Genomic DNA, 22,850 nt, shown 5'->3' with positions numbered 1-22,850 from the left:
TCTTCTGGAGAGGTCTGTGTCCTCGAAAAGGTTGCGCGTTTTGGGGGTTAATCAACGCTATAACCGAGACACTGGATAAAAAGCTGGTCAATTTGTCAACTTTTTGTAATTAAAAAAGACCAAATCATCTCCCTTTTCCGTACTGTCCCTCTAAAGTGCCGATATTTTTAGCTAAAATTGGACGTAGAGGGTGCACCTTTGCGCAGAGACTGGTTTAACGCTGAGAGGCTCCTCTGGGTGCACAAAGACAGCGGCTCGCAGAGGAACTTGTTCAGAGTGAACCAGGGACGCTGGGAGGCGAAATAAACAATCTCCGGACTCGAAGTAGCAACGGTCGAGCAGTTTTATCTCTCGAAACACGCTATTCCGCCACCCATCCGAGAAAAACAAGGTAAGGACTTGGTTTAAATACGTTTCAGCGGGACTTGAGGGCTACGGAGCGGGTTGAACCTCCTTCGCTTTGGCTTCCCGAGCATGGTTGTTTTTGCAGAAAATGGCGTCATCGCCCTCTTGTTTCTGCCTGGCCGCGGCGGGGAGAGGAATAGTTTCAGAGACTTGTAGCAGTCTTTTACACGCGGCGTTTACTTCCTCAATGGTAAAATCTCCTACCGCGATGTGTTTTATTCAACAGAGACCGGTCAAAATACGGGGTTGTTCACCAATTCGCTCGGTAGAAGGACGCGCAAAGATGGAAGGGTCACCGGTCCTGTGCGCCAAGCTGCTTCTTGGAAAAGGTGCCACGGAGCCGCAAAACGCAGCGTTTCACATTCGCCGTGATATCATCCCCGGCCACTCCAGGATAATCCAAATGATCGGGGACGTTTTAGTGTTGCGGTCACGGTGGCGATGGACGGATTCGTGCGAGAGCTGCACCTTGTCTTTGTGTGTATTTTATTCGGGTTAGCTCGTTTTTACGCCGCACTCCCCTGCCATGCTGCAATAGTTACGAGGGGCCTCTCTTTAACGGCGTGAAAGGTGCATTTTATACTTGGCCTTTTCTTTGATCACGTTAAGCTGCTCTTTTGTTGCTCAAAACAGTGGCGTTTTTTAGGCTGACAATATAACCGTGTAAAAGGAGATTTTCGGGGATAATGGGGGGCGATGCAAATCGTGCCATGAGAACGACGACTGCTCTGCGCTCTGGTTCGCGGTTTACCAGACGAAGATAGCCTGAATGAGGTAAAAAAAAAAAAAAAAAAAGTCTTTTGAGCGAATCGCACAGTTTGCACAAAACCGGGGAAGTCCGGCGCTGCGCAATGATTGTGCTGTTGCTTTGCGCAGAGAACGGTGGCAGCTGCTGTAACCGCCGCCACCTTTTCGCCGCTATATTTTTTGTGTGTGTTGGCCAACCTTTTGTAAATAGTTGGACTCTTGGATAAAAGAGCACAATAGCATTCATGCGGGCCCTTTATGGCCTGTGAATGTGGTCCTAAGTCACACTCTGGCTGTCCTGTCTTTCGCCGTCAGCTACGTGCATGCGTCCTAGCTCTGGCCACCACACATCCACCATAGCGAGGCCACTGGGTTCCCTGTGTATACGCTCTGCTTGGTTCCTCCTGTGGCCAAAAGTCGATGACGGATCGTGTGGTGAGTGCTAGCACAGGCCACTGGGATTAAATCGAAACAACCACAAAAAATCAGCCACGGAGACTGCACATCGCTCGCTCCGTGCACATTTTTATTAAGTTTCCTGAGTTATGCAACCGCATCCCCGTAGAGCGAACTGCTCATCCGCCTTTATTTACTCGTCCCCCGCCGTCGGATGGATATTTCTGTGGTAATATCTGGTGAATTGGACCAGTCCCTGTGGCGACGACACCGAATTAGGAAGATATGTCATTTGCAAATCACCCAGTGCCATTTGCGTCACAGCCCGCGGCCTCGCACGCCCATGGGGGGCGATGGAGTTGCAAATGGAGACTGTGTGTGTGTGCTGACGCTGCCCCAGCTGAACGAGAACCAATAGACACGGACTCGGGCGGCAACAATCGCCGTGCGCTTTCACTCTCCAGTAGTGCACCGACTTGGATTTCGTATAAACACGGAAGATCGCGCCGTTTATTCGAGATGGTTATGTTTCCATCGCTCTCCCTGGGATGCGTAAGTGGATGCGTACACACACTGGTTAAACCTGCTACAGGGCTCGACAGGCCAGCCGGAGAGGAGTATATCCGTCCGGTCCTTTCCTCATGGTGCTCGGTGCATGTGGCTATTGTGAACTCGCTCATGTGGATACACGTCTTTTCCACTGGATCGCGATGATATGGCCGTGAAGCATTTATGAACAGCGCAGAGAATGGGGTTGGATTATGATTCGGACACTGGATAAGCACTCGCTCGTTTTTTAGTAACATACACAGCGCGCCACGCGTTTCTGGTTTGGAGATGAGCATGGCGTTTTTACCCAGGAACGTTTTATTTGTTGCCGTTGCGCTTTGGGGCACTGCGCATGGTTTGATCGGCCAGACCGAACTAGAGAACTAAGCCATAAAGTCGTGAAACGGTGATAATGTCAGCTACAGAATCCTTTATAAGATACTGTTGTGCAGTAAAGTCAGTTAAATCACTCTTTTCTAAGCAGTTTTTGAATGTAACGGAAATGCGTGAGCTTTACACGAATTTTGCAGCGATGTCAACATACAGGATTTTGATTCGTGAAATTAATTAATAATATTATCTCATATTACCTGAATTTTTTTTACCTGACTAACCCCCACCTATGTGTTTACATTGAGTTTTTTTTAACATATTTTTTTAACTGTGCAGTTTCCACTTCCTGTACTTTTATTTAAAAAAACAAAAGGTTACAGATCAGTAGAGATTGCTCCCTGTGCTGTGAAACATGTTCCCTAAAGCACAGATGCCACCCTGAGGTAATGGAGTGATATAGGAATCTTTTCTTCTTTGACAGTTTAAAGCTCCCAACTTTGAACTTGCAGGTGGCTGTTATTTCAGTATTTGATTAACTGAAAACTTATTTTGCACTGCATGCTGTCAGAACCTGGCTGCACTGCCCCCTATTGCCTCTGTTTTCTCTATTGCCCTCTGTTCAAGCTGTGACACAGTGCATGAGTAACTTTGACAGAATAGAGATGGTCAGTCTAACCTTCGGGAGTGACATGAATGGATAAGAAGGCCATGAGTTTAGATAACAAAGTGGGCGACAGAGGACTAAAATAAAAAGGAGGGTTAGTCTGAAGTTGACAGAATTGTTCTTCATGAGCAACCACTATATTTTGTTATTCCCTGTATTATATATATTGTTTCATATTACTTTTATATTTGCCATTTTTTTTGGCAAATCTTTTAACTACCTCAGCTTGGCCTCCATTCATTTTATTCTAGGTGTTTATTTCTTTTTAGCAGCTTGAGATAAGAACAGCAGCCAAGACTGCCTGGCTTTCTTCCTTGCTGAGGAACCACAGGTATCTTGGTTTTCACCAGGGTGGATGCTGACTGCAACAGTTAAATGACGTCACTGTATGATTCAGTCAGGTTAATGATGTAGTGTTGTGTTCAGTCTCTGAGTCAGCTTGTCAAACCAGTGTGCAAGTTCAGTCAGTCAACAAGCCTTTTTACCTGCCAGTCACACACCACAGTAGAAACACAGCAAAATATCCATTCAGCCAGGAAACAAGATAATCAATTTCAGCAAAACGGCCAGCAAGCTAGGTAGTAAGTCAACTAGTGAGCCAGGAAACTATGGTGGAGTATTTCGAGTCTACAAAACAATTAAATACACTAGGGCATAGGTGTCAAACTCTGGCCCGCGGGCCAAATTTGGCCCGCAGCCTAATTACATTTGGCCCGCAGCCATACCAAATTACTATTAGAGCTGGCCTACTGGTATTATACAGCCAATATATATATTGTTTAGTATTAAGCTTTGCTTGTTCCATATTCAGTTTTTCAGCAAAACGTGTTTGAGTCCATAAGAAAAGATTCATTCTTATATCTGGAGGAATAAATATGTTTCAATAAATATTAACGTTAGCCCGCGACTTTGTTCCAGTTTTGAATTTTGGCCCACTGTGTATTTGAGTTTGACACCCCTGCACTAGGGAAACGTATTTTGCAGTGTTCATGGTAAAGACAAGCACAGTTTTCAGTAGATATCAATCTGTCAACAACAACAAAAAAAGACTTTTTACCTATTGTGATAGAAATATCTGACTAGAACAGTTGTTCAAGGCTGTTGTCACAACAGTGTTGCCTCATTACAGAATAGGGTGGGATCTCAGGTGATCTGTGTGTGTTTTGGATTTCATAGATTGTTGCTTTCTTTCTTTGCCATTCATTGTTGACATCACCCTCTTTGGGGCTTGTACTTAATTATACATTTATGTGTGATTTTTTAAAGCCTTGATATGAAGTAGACTATGCACTGTGCATCCACACCTGGCCTGAAAATGCCCATTATGCATCTCTTGTGGTTTTATTTATTTAAATCTGTGTCTGTGCTCCCTTTCCATGCTTTGCTGCTGCTGCTGCATCTCTTTATGTTGCTCTAATCTGCTGTGTGCTTGCTTTGAATTAAGGCTAAGGACGGTGTCCTGTGGAGAATTTGTTTCATATCTGGTTTGGTCTAATTCAGCTGTTGTGTGTACTGCCACCGAGTGTGCCTTTAAAGGGTGTTCTGGCTCAATTGGGTTGTTGAAAATGATGACATGAAAGCAAGTCAAGATATTAAGTTTCAGCAAACTTTGCTGTGCAATGATTTCTGGGCGAGAATGAAGTTGCTGCTGGGGAGAATGAGTCTGTGTAATAACTCAGCTGGTGTGGTTGTGGTGGTATCGCTCAGGTATTTTCCCATTTGCAACCAAAACGTTGTAGAGAATGATTTCTTTCCACAATGATTAATGTTTGTGAGTTTCAGTATAATATCTCAAGACCAACTGGTGTGTGCATGTATATGAGATCCCATATGTTCCTGGGCAGCAACCTGTTAATGCTATCACACAGGATGTTACTGTAACACACAGTGAGATCAGTTAATCATATTTGAATGTGAATGTTTATTTTCTGTCACCAGTACCTTTCTTGAAGTGAGAAACTCCACCGAATTTATCTAAGCTTGTTTTAGTGTTACAGTTAGAGGGACTATTTTGCAGTTGTACAGATATGTTTCCAAAAATGTTGGGACACTGTGTAAAATGTCAATATACACAGATGCCTCAATCTTAAATGCCTGTCCACCTAAGGGCCATGGAGGTGATATAGAGGGTGAAACACAAACTGGACAGCTTTCAAGTCTTTTGCAGTCATAACAAATATTTCTTTTGACATTGGGAGAAACTCCAATCAGGCACAGGGAGAACATACAAGCTTCACATAGAAAGGCCACATCTAGCCATCCAGTTTGAACAGGAACGCTCTTGGTGTCATGCAAAATGTTAAGTAACAGGACAGGGGGATAACATTTGGAAAAGTTGTGGAGGTTGAACAGATTTGTTTTTGAGCAGTTTCAGAGTAAGACGTCTCAATCTAAGATACTTTGGGATTTCCATCATCTGTTGTACAGTTTGGAGAAATCAGTGTATGCAAGGGACAAATAAAAAAAATAAATAAAATTTGGTTGCGCCAGCAGCAGTTCATTTAAAGCAGATACGATTCAGTAGTGAAACTCACTGTGTGGGCTCAGGAACGCTTCCAGTAACCGTTCTCAGTGAACACAGTATGTTGCTGTATCCACAGTTGCAAGTTGAAACTGTCATGTATAAAAACAAAACAAAACATTTCTCACAAAACATTACATTTCTATTAGGCTAATTTTAGCTTATGTTAAGAGTTATTAGACAACTGCAACCTATTATTATTTTTGCATTGCGTTAGTTTTTCTTCACCTTCCTCTCACACATTGTGTGTGTGTGTGTGTGTATGTGTGGAGCTGACAGGAGACAGCTGAAGTGCAATAATATGAATCGAGTTAATGAGGACACCTTATGTTACTCAAGTCCAGTAAAAGCTTTCCAGCAAGAGTTACACCAAACCAACGTCCTTCCAGCTTCTACCCTGTGTAACGTCTCTGACTGAGACGGAGAGCTTTGAGCTTTTCAGTCATGCCAACTTATTTGAGGAGAGTTTGTGGTAAAGTGTAAAACTTCTGGAAATATTCAAGAAAAGCTGCTGGTGTAGTAGGTGTGAAACACCTCCGAACTATTCTTTTTTTTGCTGTTAACATCTTCTGTGGTACATTAGCTCCCACTCTGGTTGATTGTGTGGTGAAGTGAACACAGAAAATCAGAGAACTGAATTGAACAGATAGGTAGGTAGGTTGCTAGATAGATATCAGTGACAACATGGGACCTACGAAAAAGATCAATACAAAAGATCCAAATAGTGGATTGCCGTATTCTTGATCAACATCCTACTTTTTCTGGGGCCCAGCTCACCTTGAAACCTGTTAGTAGCTTACATTTCAAAAGCCAACATCCTGGGAACATTGGTGCATGTGACATGCTTAACTTGCACCTGTGCAAAGGTACTGGTAGTTAAACCAATTGGTTTCACTACTCAGAGTGCTGTTTAAAGGAAGAGGTGTCTTTCCCTGTCCTTCAGTCAGACTTTCAAAGTATGGATGTGGAGAAAAATTTGGAGATTTTGGATAGTGATACTTTTGGAAAACATGAGGCGGCCAAGTGGACCTCCTCCAAGTGGACCTCCTCCAAGTGGACCTCCTCCAAGTGGACGTCCTCTTCCTATATACATATTGCACATTTTCGAGAATACAAGCAATAAAGGGAAAGGGTCACCACCACCGTATATAAACGGTCCATTCTGTGATTCACCGTGTGGAAAGTGTTTACATTCAAGCAGCGCACAATATCACTGCCTCCATACTGTGCTGTAGTCATTCTTGGTATACCTGCCAGCAGCTAGCATCATGTCAGTGTATAGAGTTCGTCCATTAGGAGGAAGTCTTCTCCAGCGGCCACAGGAAATGACTAGTAGATCATGATTGCTGCCATCTATCTAATGGCTGTGGTGCTACATAAGCAGTACATCTTATAATAATGCACACTTAGATGTTTAAATATTATGTAGCAAATATTTCTTTATCTGCTATACCATAGAAAGCTGAGGTTTCACTGCAGCATAGAAAAAGTTATTTTCTTCTGTTGTGAATTTACCTTATCTATTTTCTCTCAAAAGGAAAATTATGATTTTTCTCCTAAAATAAGAGATGTTCCCAGATGGGAAACTCAGTTTACAAATAGGATTCATCATAGTATTAACAGAATTCACTATGGATTGCCGCTACAGCTGAAACTCACACTCAGGTGTAATTTGTGAACTACTGAGCAATGGATGCCTGCTTGTTTTGCTGGGAATGGGTATACTGGAGTATTTGAATTGAAATTTTACAGCTGGAAATGGTAATGGTACTCAGGCAGTGAGTCATACTAGCCAGGTAGTGGGTGATTTGTTCAGAGTTATATTAGTATATAGGAGAGGAGAAGAGTTGAGCACTTATTTTTAGAATATAAGAAACATGTGATTAATTCTTAAGATTGTCAGCTTTGAGACTGTATTTCCAAGTGCCTCAGGCAATTTAGTCCCAGCTCAGCCTTTCATTGCAAACACAAGCTCATATCATTCATCTTTTTCTGCATTATCAGTTATTGTTCAGCAGTTGTTTATCAAGGACTGTTCTGAGGAGGATGGAAGGAAATGCCTTTTTCAAACCTGTTTCTTCTTTATTGATCTTTTGAAATTGGTCTTACAGCATTTGTGGAGCATTGTTTTCTTTCTGAGAGACAATTTCACAGAGCATCACTGTACTAGATGTACAATGCATAGTTTTCTCAACAGATAATGTTTTTTTAAACATGAAAGGTGAGGATAACAATAATCACGGCTGCCAATATATTTAAAAGGTAAACATTAGTATACATTAGAATGGAGTGAAAGATGATTGATGGCCCCAAAAGTAGAATTTTAGAACTACTTAAAATATCTGACATTTTGATAAATGTGAGGAAAATAACATGATTTTAGGCCAATGTGCTAACCATGCTAATATCGCCATTTCCAGTCTGAGCCACATTGGTGTCATTACCAGAGTCATAACACGGATCAGTCCTTCATAACCACCTCTGTCTGTTGCCATACAAATGTGAGAGTCCCCTGTGTGTTGTTGACATGTGTGTTGTTAAAGGTGTTTGTTTTCAGCCTTTGCAGTACATGATGCCTCTTTAAGGTATCAGTCACACAGGCCTAGAGACTGGTCAGTGAGTAACTGACATCCAGCAGGTCACCAACTGATCTCTAGGACTCAATGACTGGAGCCTAAGGCAGTGTCCACGGTGGTAGGGTCAGCTCCAGCAGACTGAGAAGAATGGCATTATTAGCTGGAGTTATCAGTTATTAGGTGCTGCTAGTCTTGGGTCGAGATGTGTGTCTGTTTTGATACTATGGTATATTCAAATATGTAGATAAACTTATGTGTCAATTTGCTGTATAGTACTTGTCTTGTAGATGTGATTGGAAAACGGTAACAAACATTTCTGATAGTTCTAGATTTAGTATGAAACTCAGATGCTTAGATAATTTCAAATGTACTTTTGCATGCATAGTTCTTTGTGGTCAGAGTGACAGAAACTTGTAATCTGTGTTTGTTTTCTGTAATAATATATTCGTATTCAGGATAGTAGAGTGCTTGAATGCATCCCAGCATGCATTAAGTGAAACACTGAGAAATACCTTAAGCAGGTCATCAGGGGCCACTGAGCTAATGGATTAACACAAAATAGATAGACAGTTTTTCTTAAATGCATACTAAGAGCAATGTAGGGTTCCTCACCAGTATTAGATGTTTTTAGACTTTCACAAACATGGTGTACAAATTACACTCAGGAAGATCAAAGATCTTTTTTTGCTGAGCAGTGAAGGATAGGAGGGGGATAAGTCCACAGTAGCTTCAAATTTAGCACTGCCTTTATATGTTGTATTAACTAAGGTTAACTCTACTATTTTTTTAAAAATAAAGAAACAGAAATTTTAAATGAGCTTGTTTCCTTACTCCCCAGTAGTCGGCAGGGTAGACAGACTTTCCGGTCAAAGTCCTCATTTCCCATTATAGTTAATGGCTGGTGTTAATCTCCCTCCTGATAAAAATAGAGCTTAACTGGGTAGGTGCATGATGTATTAATATGCCTGCTCTTAATTTTAGTTGAAAATACATAAATTTAATTGAATAGTTCTGTTAGAAATTCTGACTTTGTTACTGTTGACCTGTAGCATCCATGCTGTCCTTTCCTTTTTTTTTTTTTAGATAGACAAGATAAAAACAAATGCATTCCCACAGACTGACATTTTCTATGTCTCCAGCCATGGCTCCACTCTAGTTGAGCTCATCTGTTAAGTAGCTGCTCCATTATTGCAAGTATCCTCTGCTGTGGCATTATTGCATAGTGCTTGACTGGTTCATCATTAGTGCTAAAAGTCGGGATCCAGAGATGAAAAGGCGTGCTGTGGTTCTTAACGATGCCTGGCACACTAGAAATGTAAATTCAGGAACAATCTATATATATATATATATATATATATATATATATATATATATATATATATATATATATATATATATGACTTATTTAACAGAGTTGCATTGATGGTTAAGAACAGCATCTCGCCTGCTGTTCTTAACCATCAGGCCAGGCATAATTTTGCCCCCACTTGAGGTATACTAAACATCTTTTGCATTGAGAGGTGTGTTGCGTTGTGACAGCTATCTTCAAGCCCTTGGTCTTGTAGAAAACACTATAAAACTTTTAAACTAAAAAAACCCCATTTTCATTACATGCTTTGTCTCCCTCTGCTGGAGTTTCAGTAGCAGTTAAAGTGTTTCTGAGTGGGGGACATGCCTGTACATGGGACAGCGTGCTTTGACACTGGCTTTGTCTTGAAGCATTCGGGGCCCCCGCTGCATCTACTGACACAACTGTCGCTGTTTGCCTAATGTCCCTTTCCCTGTAGTTGAAGGTCATAGTGATTAATTTCAGAATATTAGTTTCAATACTTAATAAACTTAGTATAAAATCTCAAAATCTTCGCTACTACATCTTTGCTTCAGGCATAGAGTTGATGTGATCTAATTTCAGTTGGTGATCTGTGCTTTCCCTTCTTGATATTCATCCAATTTGTTTTGTGTTTCCTTGCTGTCTCTTAAATCCAAATTACCACAAATTTGGGATGCTCATAGTATGTCATAGCCAAACTGCTTCAAGCCACTGTCACTTGCAGCACCTTATTAGTTCAACGTTGGACTCTTCATACATTTAAAACTTGTTCTCTGGCAAAAAACAACAAAAGTCACTCTGCAGATTGCAGTGACAGCTAACGTAGGCTTCTTGTTGTTAGATCTTATGGCAAAAGATGGCAAATTTTGGAAAAGTGAGGTTGTTCAGCATGTGCCTCTGAAGCTGGATGATCTTATGTTAAAAAAATACGTCCAGTAATATGGTGTCTAAATGACCACTAGAGGGCAGCAACTCATACTGTTTCACACCTAAATCTGTAATACAAAGCTATGGTAGATTTGTTATGATACAGAGCAACCAATGAAAAGTATCTTTACAGCATCCACAACAATTTGGCACTGCAGTTCTCAGTCTGACTCATAAAGGACTCAAGTAGGTAACTCATTCAAAACCACTGGCTCTGCACTTCCACCAATACAGTTCCTGTATCAAAAGGAAACTTGTAACAAAACAAAGCCCACTTAAAAGCAGTTTCAGATTCCACACACCCAGTATCTATATTAGACCTTGTTATGGGTGTGTTTTCTACATGTTGTATTGTAACTTATGTGGCTGTGTTTAAGAAGTGAAACTTTTTTTTCTACCAGTTTTCTTACAGATTCTTGATTTGGACACCACAGTGTTGCAAAAATGGGTAAAAAAAAAAGTATTTTATGCACATTTTCTCTCTCTCTTTGGGTTTGCTGATTGCACCAATTCTTGCTTCAATAGAATTACCTGTGACAACTTATTTTAATGCAGATTGAATCAATCTTTACACTGCTGCAGAATGGTTACAACTATAAGGTGTTCTTAGAAGAAATATATGCTGCATATCAATTAGGAGAAACAATATTCATGAGCCAGAGTACTCCGTTACAAATGCACACATAGAGATGGTGCAAATCATGTAGTGTATTGGTTCATGGTAACATTGCAGACTGTTCTCATCAACTTTCTGTAAAACTCCCACATTTTCTGAAGACTAACGCACGTGGAAGATGATATTAAATGGGCAACATTGGTAGCATTTTATTTAAAGTTTAGATTGTGTGACTTACAATTCTTTCACTAGTCTGCTTCGCTGATGTTGATAATGTATCATGGCTTTGTGTAATCTGCACACAAACAATCCTTTACAAATGTATTGCAAGTGTACATCTGTAAACAAGAAAACAGTGCACAGTTAAGATATGAGAAACTATAATTTGTTTAATTCTTTAGACAGCTTTTCATGCTTTAGTGGCTTTTCCAGCAGAAGTTAATTCTTTCAGTCCAGTTCTTGGCTCATGTGGAGTGTTGTTGCAGGTTACAGGTGTATGCTGGTAGTGAACGTGTGGGGCAGCAGGCCAGTCTTGGCAGCATGGTGAAGGCCCAGAAGTCAGCTGGGAGGAAGAGCTCTAACTGTCCCCGCAGACAGGTACTGGACAAAAGAAAATCTAACAATGCCTGTCTGATTGTAAAGTCACACTTCATTTATGTTAGACCCAAATGAAACCTAACCTATTATTGAAATAACTCCTGCCACATGTTACAAAATTTACTGGATGTGAACTAGGGAAAACTTGAATTCTGTCCTTATATATTTCCCTTTAAGTACCCCCTTTTGTTTGTCCTAGCCCCTGTGTTGTTTGTGTTTTTTTTGTAGCATGTGTATTGTGCCTGCAGTCATTACAGTGTGCCACAGCCTTTGCATATGGGAAATAGGAATTGTACAGATACACCAAGTAATACAATTAGTATTTTTATTGTGAAAAAGAGAAAATATGTCAGTGATTGTGTTACAATAGAAGCTTATTTGCAGTCTAGACAAGGATATTTAGACGGCCAGGAAATTTGGAGAAAAAAAAACAAACAGTCAATACGACAAAGTGCAGAGTCTTAGCTTTAATTTGAGTTGTTTTTCATCACTGGGGAGGATAGTTTAGGAGCTGTAGCCCTTTACACATAATGCCAACATTTAGGGGTTTAAAAATAAATCAGACATAAACTAAATCATGTTATATGTTCTAGCCTGGCGGTCAATCTCAACACTCTTTGTATCTACACCAGTGAATCTAGTAGGTCTGCCCTTTCAGCAAGTGAAATGCAGCTCAGCCAGGCTGAGATTATGTAACAACGACTCCACGCAAGGACTTTCTTCACCCTGAAAAGCTTTTTGGGTGCTCTGGCCACTTGTTAAGGATTATTGTCCCACTGAACGATGATAGGTTGTCTGTTGTGTTTCAGCACGTTTACCTGAATATGTTTAGCAGTGTTTATCCTTTTTCATCTGTCAGTCGTTTAATTATCAATAAATTCTTGTGTACCAGCTCTGCTGACAGCAAAGCATGACATCACCATGTTTGACAAATGAGGTGCTATACTGAGGGTCATAAGCTGTTCCTTTTGTCTTATTTCTGCATGTTTGTTTTTTCATAATTTTGATATAGATGCATTGTTGTAGAGTTCTGTTCCAAGAATTCTTGCCAAAATTTTGTCTTTTGGCGAACTGACACTTTACTTTGTGAGGATTCTGTGTATTTTGCACATTTTTTGAAGCTCAACTAACATCTTCTTTACTTTTTCACTCTTCACGTGTTAATTTTCTTAATAACAAGAAGCCTCACTGCGAAACAGGACACAAAATCTTTAATAATTGTTTTTGAAATTTTGCAATTTGATCACCTTATTAAAGGGGCTATATCTCGAACAGTTCTTTTAGTACCACTGTAAACCCTATTAATATGTAGTTTTCATTATTCTGTTTTGGTTCGGTTTGCTGATGCGCAGAGCCCAAGCAGTAACCAAAAACTGTAAATGCCCATATACAAATGCAAATCTACAAATCTTCATTAGAGCCCTGCATCTTTTTTTGTTGAAGTTATAGACCTCATGATTAAATACCATTCATCGTGTGATTAATGAGATATTGCTGTCAATATCCATATGAAAATCAGTCTTGTTAAATAATCATCCGACTGATTTATCTGTTTTGTTTTTTGTTTTTTTTTGATACCGCTTTCACCTGTTCGTTTTATTCTTTATTCCACATGACATTTTTCAAAAGAGTGGAATTTCATAGCCCGCCCACCTACTCTAATCAGTCTTCTTTCTTGTGCTTTGTGCTCACCACTTTCCATTGAAAATGAATCATGAATAGTTGACTGATTGACTGGCAGATGAATTGAAATTCTAAGTGAATGGTGGCACTCCCTGATGTTTTTTTCTTCAGCTCATGACGGTGATTTTTTCCCTCTTTTTCTTAAAGTAAAAACTTACTGTGTTTTTTTTCTTTCCCTTCATCTTTGCACTTGAACCATTGGTTGAAATAAATCTGTCTGGGTCCACTGGGTTCATTAGGTTACGTGTGTATTGCACAAATGGGATATTTTTTGGGCTATTTTGCAGCTATTTGTTTAAGCCACGATATGGCAATGTGTCCGTTTGTATGTCTTTGTGCCTTAGTGTCCAACCGGCCCACTTGTCCTGTGGTGATGTGCTGTAATGTAGTTAATGTGGAGTCATTTATCCCTCTTCAAGGACAGCGGGGACACGAGGAGTTAGCGAGGCAGACACAGACAGAGAGGGAATGAGGATAAATTGGTGGGTGGCAGAGGAGCTAAGATTGGGGACTTGGATAGAAAGGAGGTCTGGTTAAGAGACATAAATACACACACAGACAAACATGCTGTGTGTGCACACATTGAGGAGTTGATGGGGAGTCACTTATCTGCTGGGGGGTAGCTGTGTGAGACAAGGTTAATGTTCCTCTACAAAATTTCTGGATGCTCAGGAGACATGTGCGCAGAGACGTATACACGGCCAGCTGTTGTGGTCCTTCATTCTGCCCAACAATTGGCATTAATTCAGGACAAAGACAGCTACTAATTGTATTTTTAAGGAGCTCTCTTCTAATTTACTTGTCTATGAATGCATGAATTTTCAGTCTTCATTAGGTAACATTTATAATTTCAAACTATTTTTTTAAATTCTTGCCCAGATGGAAAAGAAATAGTAAAAACTTATAAAAGACTTGCATAAGATGTGGCCTACTTCATATAGTGAATCATATAAGGCTTATATGATTTACTCATGAAAGTGGCCACTTTCTCATTACTTTCATATATTGTTTTAGTAAGTATCCAAAACGTACAAGTTTCATTTATATAATTTTTCAAGGGATCTTATATCTGTTTTCACTCTTGTGTGCTTTTCATACAAGTTTCACACAAGACAGATACAAACCTTATAAGATTTATATATATCTTTTCCATATGAGTGGACTCTGCTAGAGTAGCTTTGTAGGATACACTGATTAAAATAATCTTTATTTACTATGCACTAGACCTTGGTGCAGCCCTTTATATTCATCCACTGTCTAAAACAAGCCAACTTTCTTCTAATTGGCTTCCCTTTGCAAACAGAACCTTTTATCAGGGGTGCGTTCCTGAGACGAACCTATTAACTATAAAGAAGTTATTTAAAGCTTTTGTCTCATAAGCAGTCCCACATATGCTAGTATCCATCACTGCAGTGGCTTGCCCTTTTTACCTACAGTGTTAGTCACTTTCCCTTTGACAGCTACTATCTAAAGCAGTTAAAGATTTTTTGGATTTGTCTCCCTCCAGTGGTTGTATATATATCACAGTGGCAGGCAGCAATTCTTGCTGATGTCCACAGTACCCACAGGAGCATGGAGATTACAGTGGCTTTAATTATAAATGCAGTCCGTTTTATTTGTGTGTCTTATGTTGTCATGTCTGGCTTTCTTGTCAGAGTGGTGTTCAGCCAGAGATGGAGGGAGGCCAACTCCATTCGGACACCCAACATCAACAGGTGCAACCCAGACATGGAGATCAGTGCTCTGATCAGCTTCATCTTCAGACCTCTGCTTCAGCTGAGGCGCTGCCGGTGAAATGGGACCAGAAGGAAACTCCAGTGGATGTTCAGGAAAGGGGCAACTCTGCTGGACAGCACCAGGGTAAGCCTCTGTGGAAGCCCATTCCCCCTCTACTGCCTGAGCCTCATAGGAACACTACCACTCAGACCAGGGACCAGAGCTGCCAGACTGAGGAGCAGTTTCTGCAGACGAGTGCCTGCAAACATGGCCAGAACACAGGTGAGTATGACTGTTGTGTGCAGACTCAAGCTGTTGCACTTAAGGTTTTGAGTCGTCCGTTTATCCCATTCTCATGAGCTCATTGTTTGAGGAAAGGGTATGGGAAAATGTAGCACAACCGTTTGCTTGGTCTCATGGATGAATTGATAGATGTTGCTGGTCAGAGCTACATAATTCAAGAATAAGACAAATGTTCAAAAGGACAAAATTCAAAGGGTTAAAGGTCAGCTAAATCAACATCAGTATGTTTTGCAAAAACACTTTTCAGGGCAGTGTTTAACACTATAAAAGAAGAACAGACGAGGCTATTGTTACCACATTTGTCATTTGGTCTGTTGCATTAGTCTTTTTGCTATCCTTCAAGTTCTTCACCAAGTATATTAGTAGTCTGGACAGACATGGCTGTAAACTGCAGCATGGCTGGCTGGCATACAACCTCATGGTGGGAATTTTAGTCTTCACTCTGCACTACTCGCTGCTTTGATTCATCCACCTACAGGCTAAAACTGTCTGTCAGCCTCCTGTCAGGGCGCTGGAGTAAGGCTGGACTCCAAAGTCAAAGTGAATGGTTTGTTTATACACAGAAAATGGGAACTGCCTTTGGCTTTGAGCACCACTCTGGGCACCACTGGTTAGCTGGAGCTGTCAGATGTTTATGAAAGTTTTATTTGGGAACTGATTTATTACACTAGTTTTTTTTTTTTTTTTGCATTACTCCTCCATTCTGCTGGTGAGAATGGGATTAAATCCAATAGAAATGTATAGAGAAATGAACACAGTCCTAGTTTAAGAATAAGACGTAACCCATTATTGATTAACTTGGAAAAAATAGTCCTAATTCTCCACTTAGGATGAGAACTTGGAAAGATTTTCATGGCCAGATTGTGCAGTTGTCACATCTGTCCTGCTTATGTGGTGTGATTACTTTTAGCTAATGTGTTTCATGACCCCAAAACCAAGCTAAGCTTTTGGATAGAGTTGTAATTTGTACTACAAGGCTATGAAATCTACTTTTTATAATGACAGATGTTCTGTCTGAATTCTGAAATATTTGCTTTATTCTATTCTTTTGGTTTGTTAGATGAACCTTCCCTGCCTTTCATTCACAGTAGCATTCCTTCTTGTCTCATGTTTTCAGAATAGAAGAGGTGTTTTTATGCATCTCACATATGTGTACACTGATACTGTGTTAATGTCATATAGTTCTGGTAGCAATAAAGACACTGCACAGAGAAGCTCTGGTTGATCTGACTCTCTTGCAGAGGGGGATGTGGAGGTCAGAGTGGTCACTAACCTTCACCCCTGGGATTATAGCAGCATACGCAGGGGAGGTGTTGGGGGATGGTAAAGAGGAAAACATGTTCTGTCACACATTAATACATAATCTTCATCTCTATCAAAGCCTCTCACACAGTTGTCATTTACCTTTCTGTCTCTGTCTCTTCCTGCCACCTTCTCTGTGGGTGTATTACTCTGTAAGCTAGTCTCTTTCACTTTTATGTGTCTCTCAGGGTGTTTTCACACCTCTACTGTTTAGTTTGTCTGAGCAGAACAACCGCACTGAGACCTATGGATGAGTGGTCTGGGTCTAGTTCACGAAAAACTCCAGAGCAGTTTGTTTACAGTTAAAATGTGATCTAACCTCAGTCCGACGAACTGTGAAATATCACCCAGATATACTGTTTAGAGAAATTCTCCGTGTTATCAAGAACACAGTACCTTTTTCATTTTGTTTTATTGCTGCTGCCCCAGTAACATCTAGCCAATAAGCAGACTCAATGTTCTCACTTGGTTCACTTGGAGTTTGCTTGGGCTTTTTCTCTGTGTGAAACAAAACCCACATCTTGGAAAGAGGCTACACGCTTACAAACTCATGAAAGAATTCAGATCAGAGTAAACCAACCACAGTTACACCACTTTCACACAAAACAGGTCTACTCAAGGTGTGTATGGCATTTTGAGTAGACCTGCCTCCCAGTATTGTAGAAACTTCTTAAAAGTAGACAATTGATAACTAGATGAAAGTAATGTGATAACTTTGTATTGTTTATAAACATGCTGTTTAAAAATAAAATATTGATACCACTAAAGCAGTGGTCCCCAACCCCCGGGCCTCGGACCGGTACCGGTCCTTGAGTCGTTTGGTACCGGGTCGCGAGAGTTGACGCTCAGGTGTGAAATGTATGGTTTTCAGGGTTTTTATCGGGTTTCAGCGTTATTTTGTTATCGTTTTTATCGTTAACTCAGTTTTCCTGGGTCTTTTCACGTGTGTTATGAATAAATCTTCTGTTTTTCGGTACCGGTACTAGTTTTATTTTGTTGTATTTATCCGCGACACCTTAAAGGCCAGTCCGTGAAAATACTGTCGGGCATAAACCGGTCCGTGGCGCAAAAAGGGTTGGGGACCGCTGCACTAAAGGACATGTGAAATAATTATGTAATTGTTCTTTTTGTTTGCCTTTGTTAAAGTTATACTGACTTAACTTGATAAAAAAAGACAAAAGACAAAACCCTTTATCACATTTTCTATTCATATCACAGTAATGTTGTTGCCTTGATGCATTTTAATCACAGTAATCATGACTTAAAAATCTGGCTGCCCTAGTTGGCATTAAAATATATTGTACCAGTGCAAAATTTTTAAACATGAAATGTCTCAGCTTCTGAATTCCAACATGAGATTAATTAACGTCATCTTGGAAATAGCAGAGCTTTCCACGAATTAACAGAATGCCAGTCAAAGGGTACCGCTACAATCTCCAAGATACACAAATGGTAGTTTGTGGGCTGTAATATATGTGCATGCTTCAGAGGGAGACAAACAGTGGATATTTGTCACAACTGGAAGCAATGATAATGTTTTATTTGGAGCCTTGTGGTAGCCTTGCTTTTACAAACAGCTCTTTTGTCGCAGTAGAAATAATGTTCTCAATGGCATCTTATTTTTTGAGGTGATAACAGGGTGTGTGGTGGTGTATGTGAAGGTAAACACCCCGTGGTTGTTTGTATGCCCATCTCAGATTGTATTGATGTAAAAAAAAATTGTTCATGGAATACAAAAAAATAATTACATACAAAATAAAAATTATGCCCTCATTCTACCTTTTATTATAGAGGAGGTAGGATGAGGGCACTTTACCTACCCATAAGTCATTTCAGTAAACCACTGCAGGTCTTTCAGCCACAGTCAGCTTCTATAAATAATGCAAGAACCAAAGCTCTGCTCCTGCTATGTTATATTTAATGTTTTATACAACAGAAAACTAAATTTGTTTGACTCTAAGACCAATACGTTCAAACTTCTTTCTTTCCATGAATGTGTGCTGATTGTGTTCATTGTGTTGTGGCACAGGATGTTGTGATCACATCCTAATGATGCATTTTATTTATTTATTTATTTATTTATTTATTTATGTTTACAAAAAATGACAGTGACGTGGTGGTTGCTGCTTGGTAGCTTGTTTCTGATGATGACCACAGGTTTTGAATTGAAGACTAAAACAGTAATTGTATTTTAAAAAAAACAAAAGCAAATAAACAACAAACTTACGGTCTGAAAATGGTTTAAAAAGCTTTAAAAAAAGGTTTAAAAAGTGTTTCGTTCAATCAATAACAAACAACTATTATCACTAAGGCCAATAAATAACACTGTGGCAACAAATTTGATCTTTCATGCAGGTAGAAAATTTTATATCTGATTTACATTTTTAAAACTTGTTGGCTAGTACTGTTACACTGAGAGTGAACATAAATCAATTCAACTTGCATGAAAACAAGAGAGGAGTAAAGGACAATTGTCTCCCTGTATTATATGACAATTGAATGAATGATTACATGCATTAAAGGGAAGCTAGTGAAAAAGCTGGCACATACGTCAAACAAAACATTAAATCCCTGCCATGATCAGGATTGCTGCTTTCTCAGTCTATATCCTCCAGTAATTGCAGGTCATGCATAAGCAAAAAATATTCTCCAGTGCACATCAGTAAATTTCGCCATGTTCCTCTTTTGGCAGATAATGTGGCACTGTGCTAGACCCAAGTCGGAGTATCCAATCCTTTGCTGTCGCCGACCTCTGTTGGAGTCGGCACAAAAATTTGCCAGCAGCACGCCTCTGCCCTCCCACTGCACATTTTTCATCACTCCCACTTGAGCTGTAGTCCTCTGAGCAATCCCTGCAGAGAGATTTCATTTGTAAAGGGTGTTTTTTCATTTACACCCATGTCCTGTGTTTCCTTTCCGTTATAATGCTGATCCTAGAAGGCAAAGATAGAAGGCATGCTTTCTCATTTTGTGTGTGTGTGTGTGTGCGCGCGTGTGTGTGTGTGTGTGTGTGTGTGTGTGTGTGTATTAGAAGGTAATGATTTCAAAATGAATCACTATCCTGAACAGACTTCATTGTCTGACTCTGATTGTATTTGCCCTTTAAGCACTGGCGTTGGCAATATACTTTGTTCCCACCAGCTCCCCAGAATTTCTAGGTGATGCTTTATTTCTCAGTGGCTTTCATACTCTGTTGTAATTACACGCTCACTTTAATAAAATGCTCTCTCTCTCTCTCTCTCTCTCTTTTTAGGTCTCTGTGTGGAGCCGGGTGATCCTCCTCTGCTCCAGCAGCCTCTGCAGACCTCCAAGTCTGGGATTCAGCAGATAATTGAATGCTTCCGTTCTGGTTTGTGTTTTCTTATTGTCCTTCATTTCATTCTTATTTATGAACTCCTGTCATTGCTCCCTTCTTTCAGTTGAATATGTGTTGACAGTTTTCACAGTGGAGTGCCATAAGGAATTGTGATCTAATCCCAGTAACACATCAGCAGGATTGCCATCCTTTATACCACAAATTTTATTGATTTCTAATTTGTTTATTTAATAGATTAATTGGTTAGTCTGAAAAATATCAGCAAATTGCTACATTGAAAAGAGGCAACCCTGAACTGGATAAGGAGTTAAGAAAAAAGGATCCCTCTCTTCCATCCATCTTGCACTTCTTGATTCCTGAAGCCATGATTATGCTCTCTTGCGGACAAGGACATGAACAGCTGTAGACACTGTGGTCAGTCTGTTTGAAGTCTGCCTGAAAGGCACATATGTAGATGATGTATTGCAATGTAAAGTCTCCTTATCTGATGACAGTGAGCACCTATTAGCTGGTCTTCCTTTGCCCAGCAGTGCTTTACAGTTCCTCCTGGGTCTTCCCGAGGCTATATAACTATAAAACCTCTCCAGTGATTTCTGGGTCTACCCCCGGTTCTCTTCCCAGCTGGGAATGCTTGAAAAGCTTTCCAGAGCTCATGCCCATAGGTGAAGGTTCAGACACAGATTTTATTAAATCGAAAGCTTTTCCTTCCAACTAAGTCTCTTAAAACAAATCAGCAGTACAATACAATAGTCATTAATATTCAAAATACTGTAGATTATGTTTCTGTTGAAATAATGATTATTCTGCTTGAACTCAGCCAGTTGTGTTTAGTCTGATCTTCTGCTCTGTACCTCTAAATTGTAAGCGCACTGTGGTTATGCCTTGCTGTTGTAATCCATGCCACTACACATATAGTTCTGAGCCAGTGGCAGAGGGCAAAGGATAAAATGAAGTGGCAGGTGTGTGTGTGTGTGTGTGTGTGTGTGTGTGTGTGTGTGTGGTTCTGACATCTGTGCGAGTCCTCCTAACGGTGTTTACTCTGATTTTTGCATAACATAAATGTGTCTATGTGCATATATATATGGACACATGTAAATAAAAGGAAGGTGCAGCAATGCGTCACATACCCAATAAAGCACTGAACAGATGCGCAATTGAAATGAATGCTGAATGACAGTTTTTGAAAAAGTAAAAGTGATGAAAGGAGTGTAGTCCTTAATACAAAGACTTCATTATCATTATCAGAAATCCTTTAAAAGAACAAAGTACTAATTCCAGGGATTATGATATCTATCACAGTTACCCTACAGGGTTTTCATGCATACAGGAACTTATCATTCCTCTGTGATTAATCCTAATTTTCTATGCGGTTTCTTATATCAAGATATAATACAGAGTCCTAAAAAAAGTGAAAATATAAATGAATTCAAATTTTATCTAATAAAATGTCCTTCAGCATAATGATGCTGCAGCCAACCTACGCTTAGGACTGTTTTTGAAAATACTGTATCTGTGCTTTTGACTCCTTATATTTTTGTTGCAGGCACCAGCCAGCTAAAACACATGCTGCTAAGGGAGGTGGACACCATCTTTGAGTGTAAACTGTGCCGCAGTCTGTTCAGAGGCCTGCCCAACCTCATCACACATAAGGAGTACTACTGCCTATCACGCCTGCCTGAATCTGATGGTCAGTGACAACGTGCCTAAGCATGAAGACACACATTCGTCAACATGTCTGGAATACATCTTCATGATCCAAATTCTGCTGAGAAAGCCCCCAAAAGAGCAGAGAAGATGTCTGAAAACTCAGTAATAAAATCAATAGGTACAGCAAGAACTGGGGACAGACCTTTTGTGAAGACTGGGGGCATTCAAATTAACTTGTTAACACCCCCAGACAAACTGTAAGTCCCCGGATAAAGCAGGGATCAAACTTCACTTCAGCTTGGGCCCCATAAATCCCTGAGGTTACCCACACACAAATGCCCTTGGCAAGGGGAAAAAAAGCCTCTGATTTCTTTAACGTCGCCTTCTGCTTCTTCAAATTTGACTTTATCTCACTCCCAAGGTTCCTTTACTCTCTTTCATGCCATCTGTCTCATACTCATTATTGTCTCTGTCTTTGTACACACAAACCCACATCCCATTGCACATCTATCCATCATGCAGTTTCTCCTCTCGTACTACTAAGCAGAGTGACTTTGAACTCGCACCATTTGTTTTATCTACTCCTCATTAGCCATAGTATGAGTCCACGTCTCTTTGCTTTACAAGAGGAAGGATGTACACTAAGAAAGTCTTCAAGCAATTTTTCCATTAGCTTTCTCTGCTTTCTTTTAAGAAACAGTGCTGTCTTGGTATGAACAGTCAGTTATATTATTTACCTTGTAAAAAAAAAAGTCTTTTAATTGTATCTTATCTTCATCTGCTTTTTGATCTGTGCGGCAGTAAGTACAGCTTTGTTTTTGTTTTTCCTAATCGGGAGTCTATCAACTAAGGTTTGTTGTGTATTATATTAGAAAATGACTCATTCATACTTGTTCAATACAGGTATGACCCATGAGGCACTACATAACAGTGCAAGACAACCCTACAGTGCAGACACTGACATCATGATTACATTGCCAGTAGCGATAACAACCACAGAGGCAGACTTTACAGTAACAGCACTGGTAGCTATAAAGTGTGTATAAATATACCAGAGGATAACATATGTGGTTATTCAAAGAGCGTAAATTTCCTTGTGCCATTTAAGGTGGCTGTGTATGTCTCAATGTAGAGCTAGTGAGGTATGTTAGTCTATAGCAGAGGTGTCAAACTCCAGTCCTCGAGGGCCAGCATCCTGCCTGTTTTTGAGACATCCCTGCAT

The 22,850-nt window shown here is 40.1% G+C and overlaps 1 protein-coding gene across 8 annotated transcripts in view; it reads left to right on the top strand.

Annotated features, from left to right (window-relative positions):
• The window catches only part of znf800b (zinc finger protein 800b), a 28,751-nt gene continuing 5,901 nt past the window's right edge, over positions 1 to 22,850 (top strand). Inside the window, exons 1-6 of one of the 8 annotated variants that reach the window (XM_085386586.1) lie at positions 1 to 391; positions 10,850 to 10,896; positions 11,550 to 11,661; positions 15,000 to 15,342; positions 19,919 to 20,014; positions 21,525 to 21,668. In XM_085386586.1, the coding sequence (XP_085242712.1) occupies positions 11,605 to 11,661; positions 15,000 to 15,342; positions 19,919 to 20,014; positions 21,525 to 21,668 (640 nt within the window). In that variant the 5' untranslated portion in view covers positions 1 to 391; positions 10,850 to 10,896; positions 11,550 to 11,604. Of the gene's footprint in view, positions 392 to 715; positions 735 to 1,257; positions 2,101 to 10,849; positions 10,897 to 11,549; positions 11,662 to 14,999; positions 15,343 to 19,918; positions 20,015 to 21,524; positions 21,669 to 22,850 lie in introns of those variants that run through there. The other 7 variants (XM_085386582.1, XM_085386581.1, XM_085386584.1 and 4 more) reach the window with 7 other exon arrangements.

The sequence above is a fragment of the Rhamphochromis longiceps genome, linkage group LG17, assembly GCF_057381845.1.
Source record: "Rhamphochromis longiceps isolate RC_006_pf linkage group LG17, R_longiceps_female_GT1.1, whole genome shotgun sequence".
Classification (NCBI taxonomy): domain Eukaryota; kingdom Metazoa; phylum Chordata; class Actinopteri; order Cichliformes; family Cichlidae; genus Rhamphochromis; species Rhamphochromis longiceps.
Note: the sequence above shows the minus strand (reverse complement) of the source record. Positions and strands in the feature narration are given on the sequence as shown.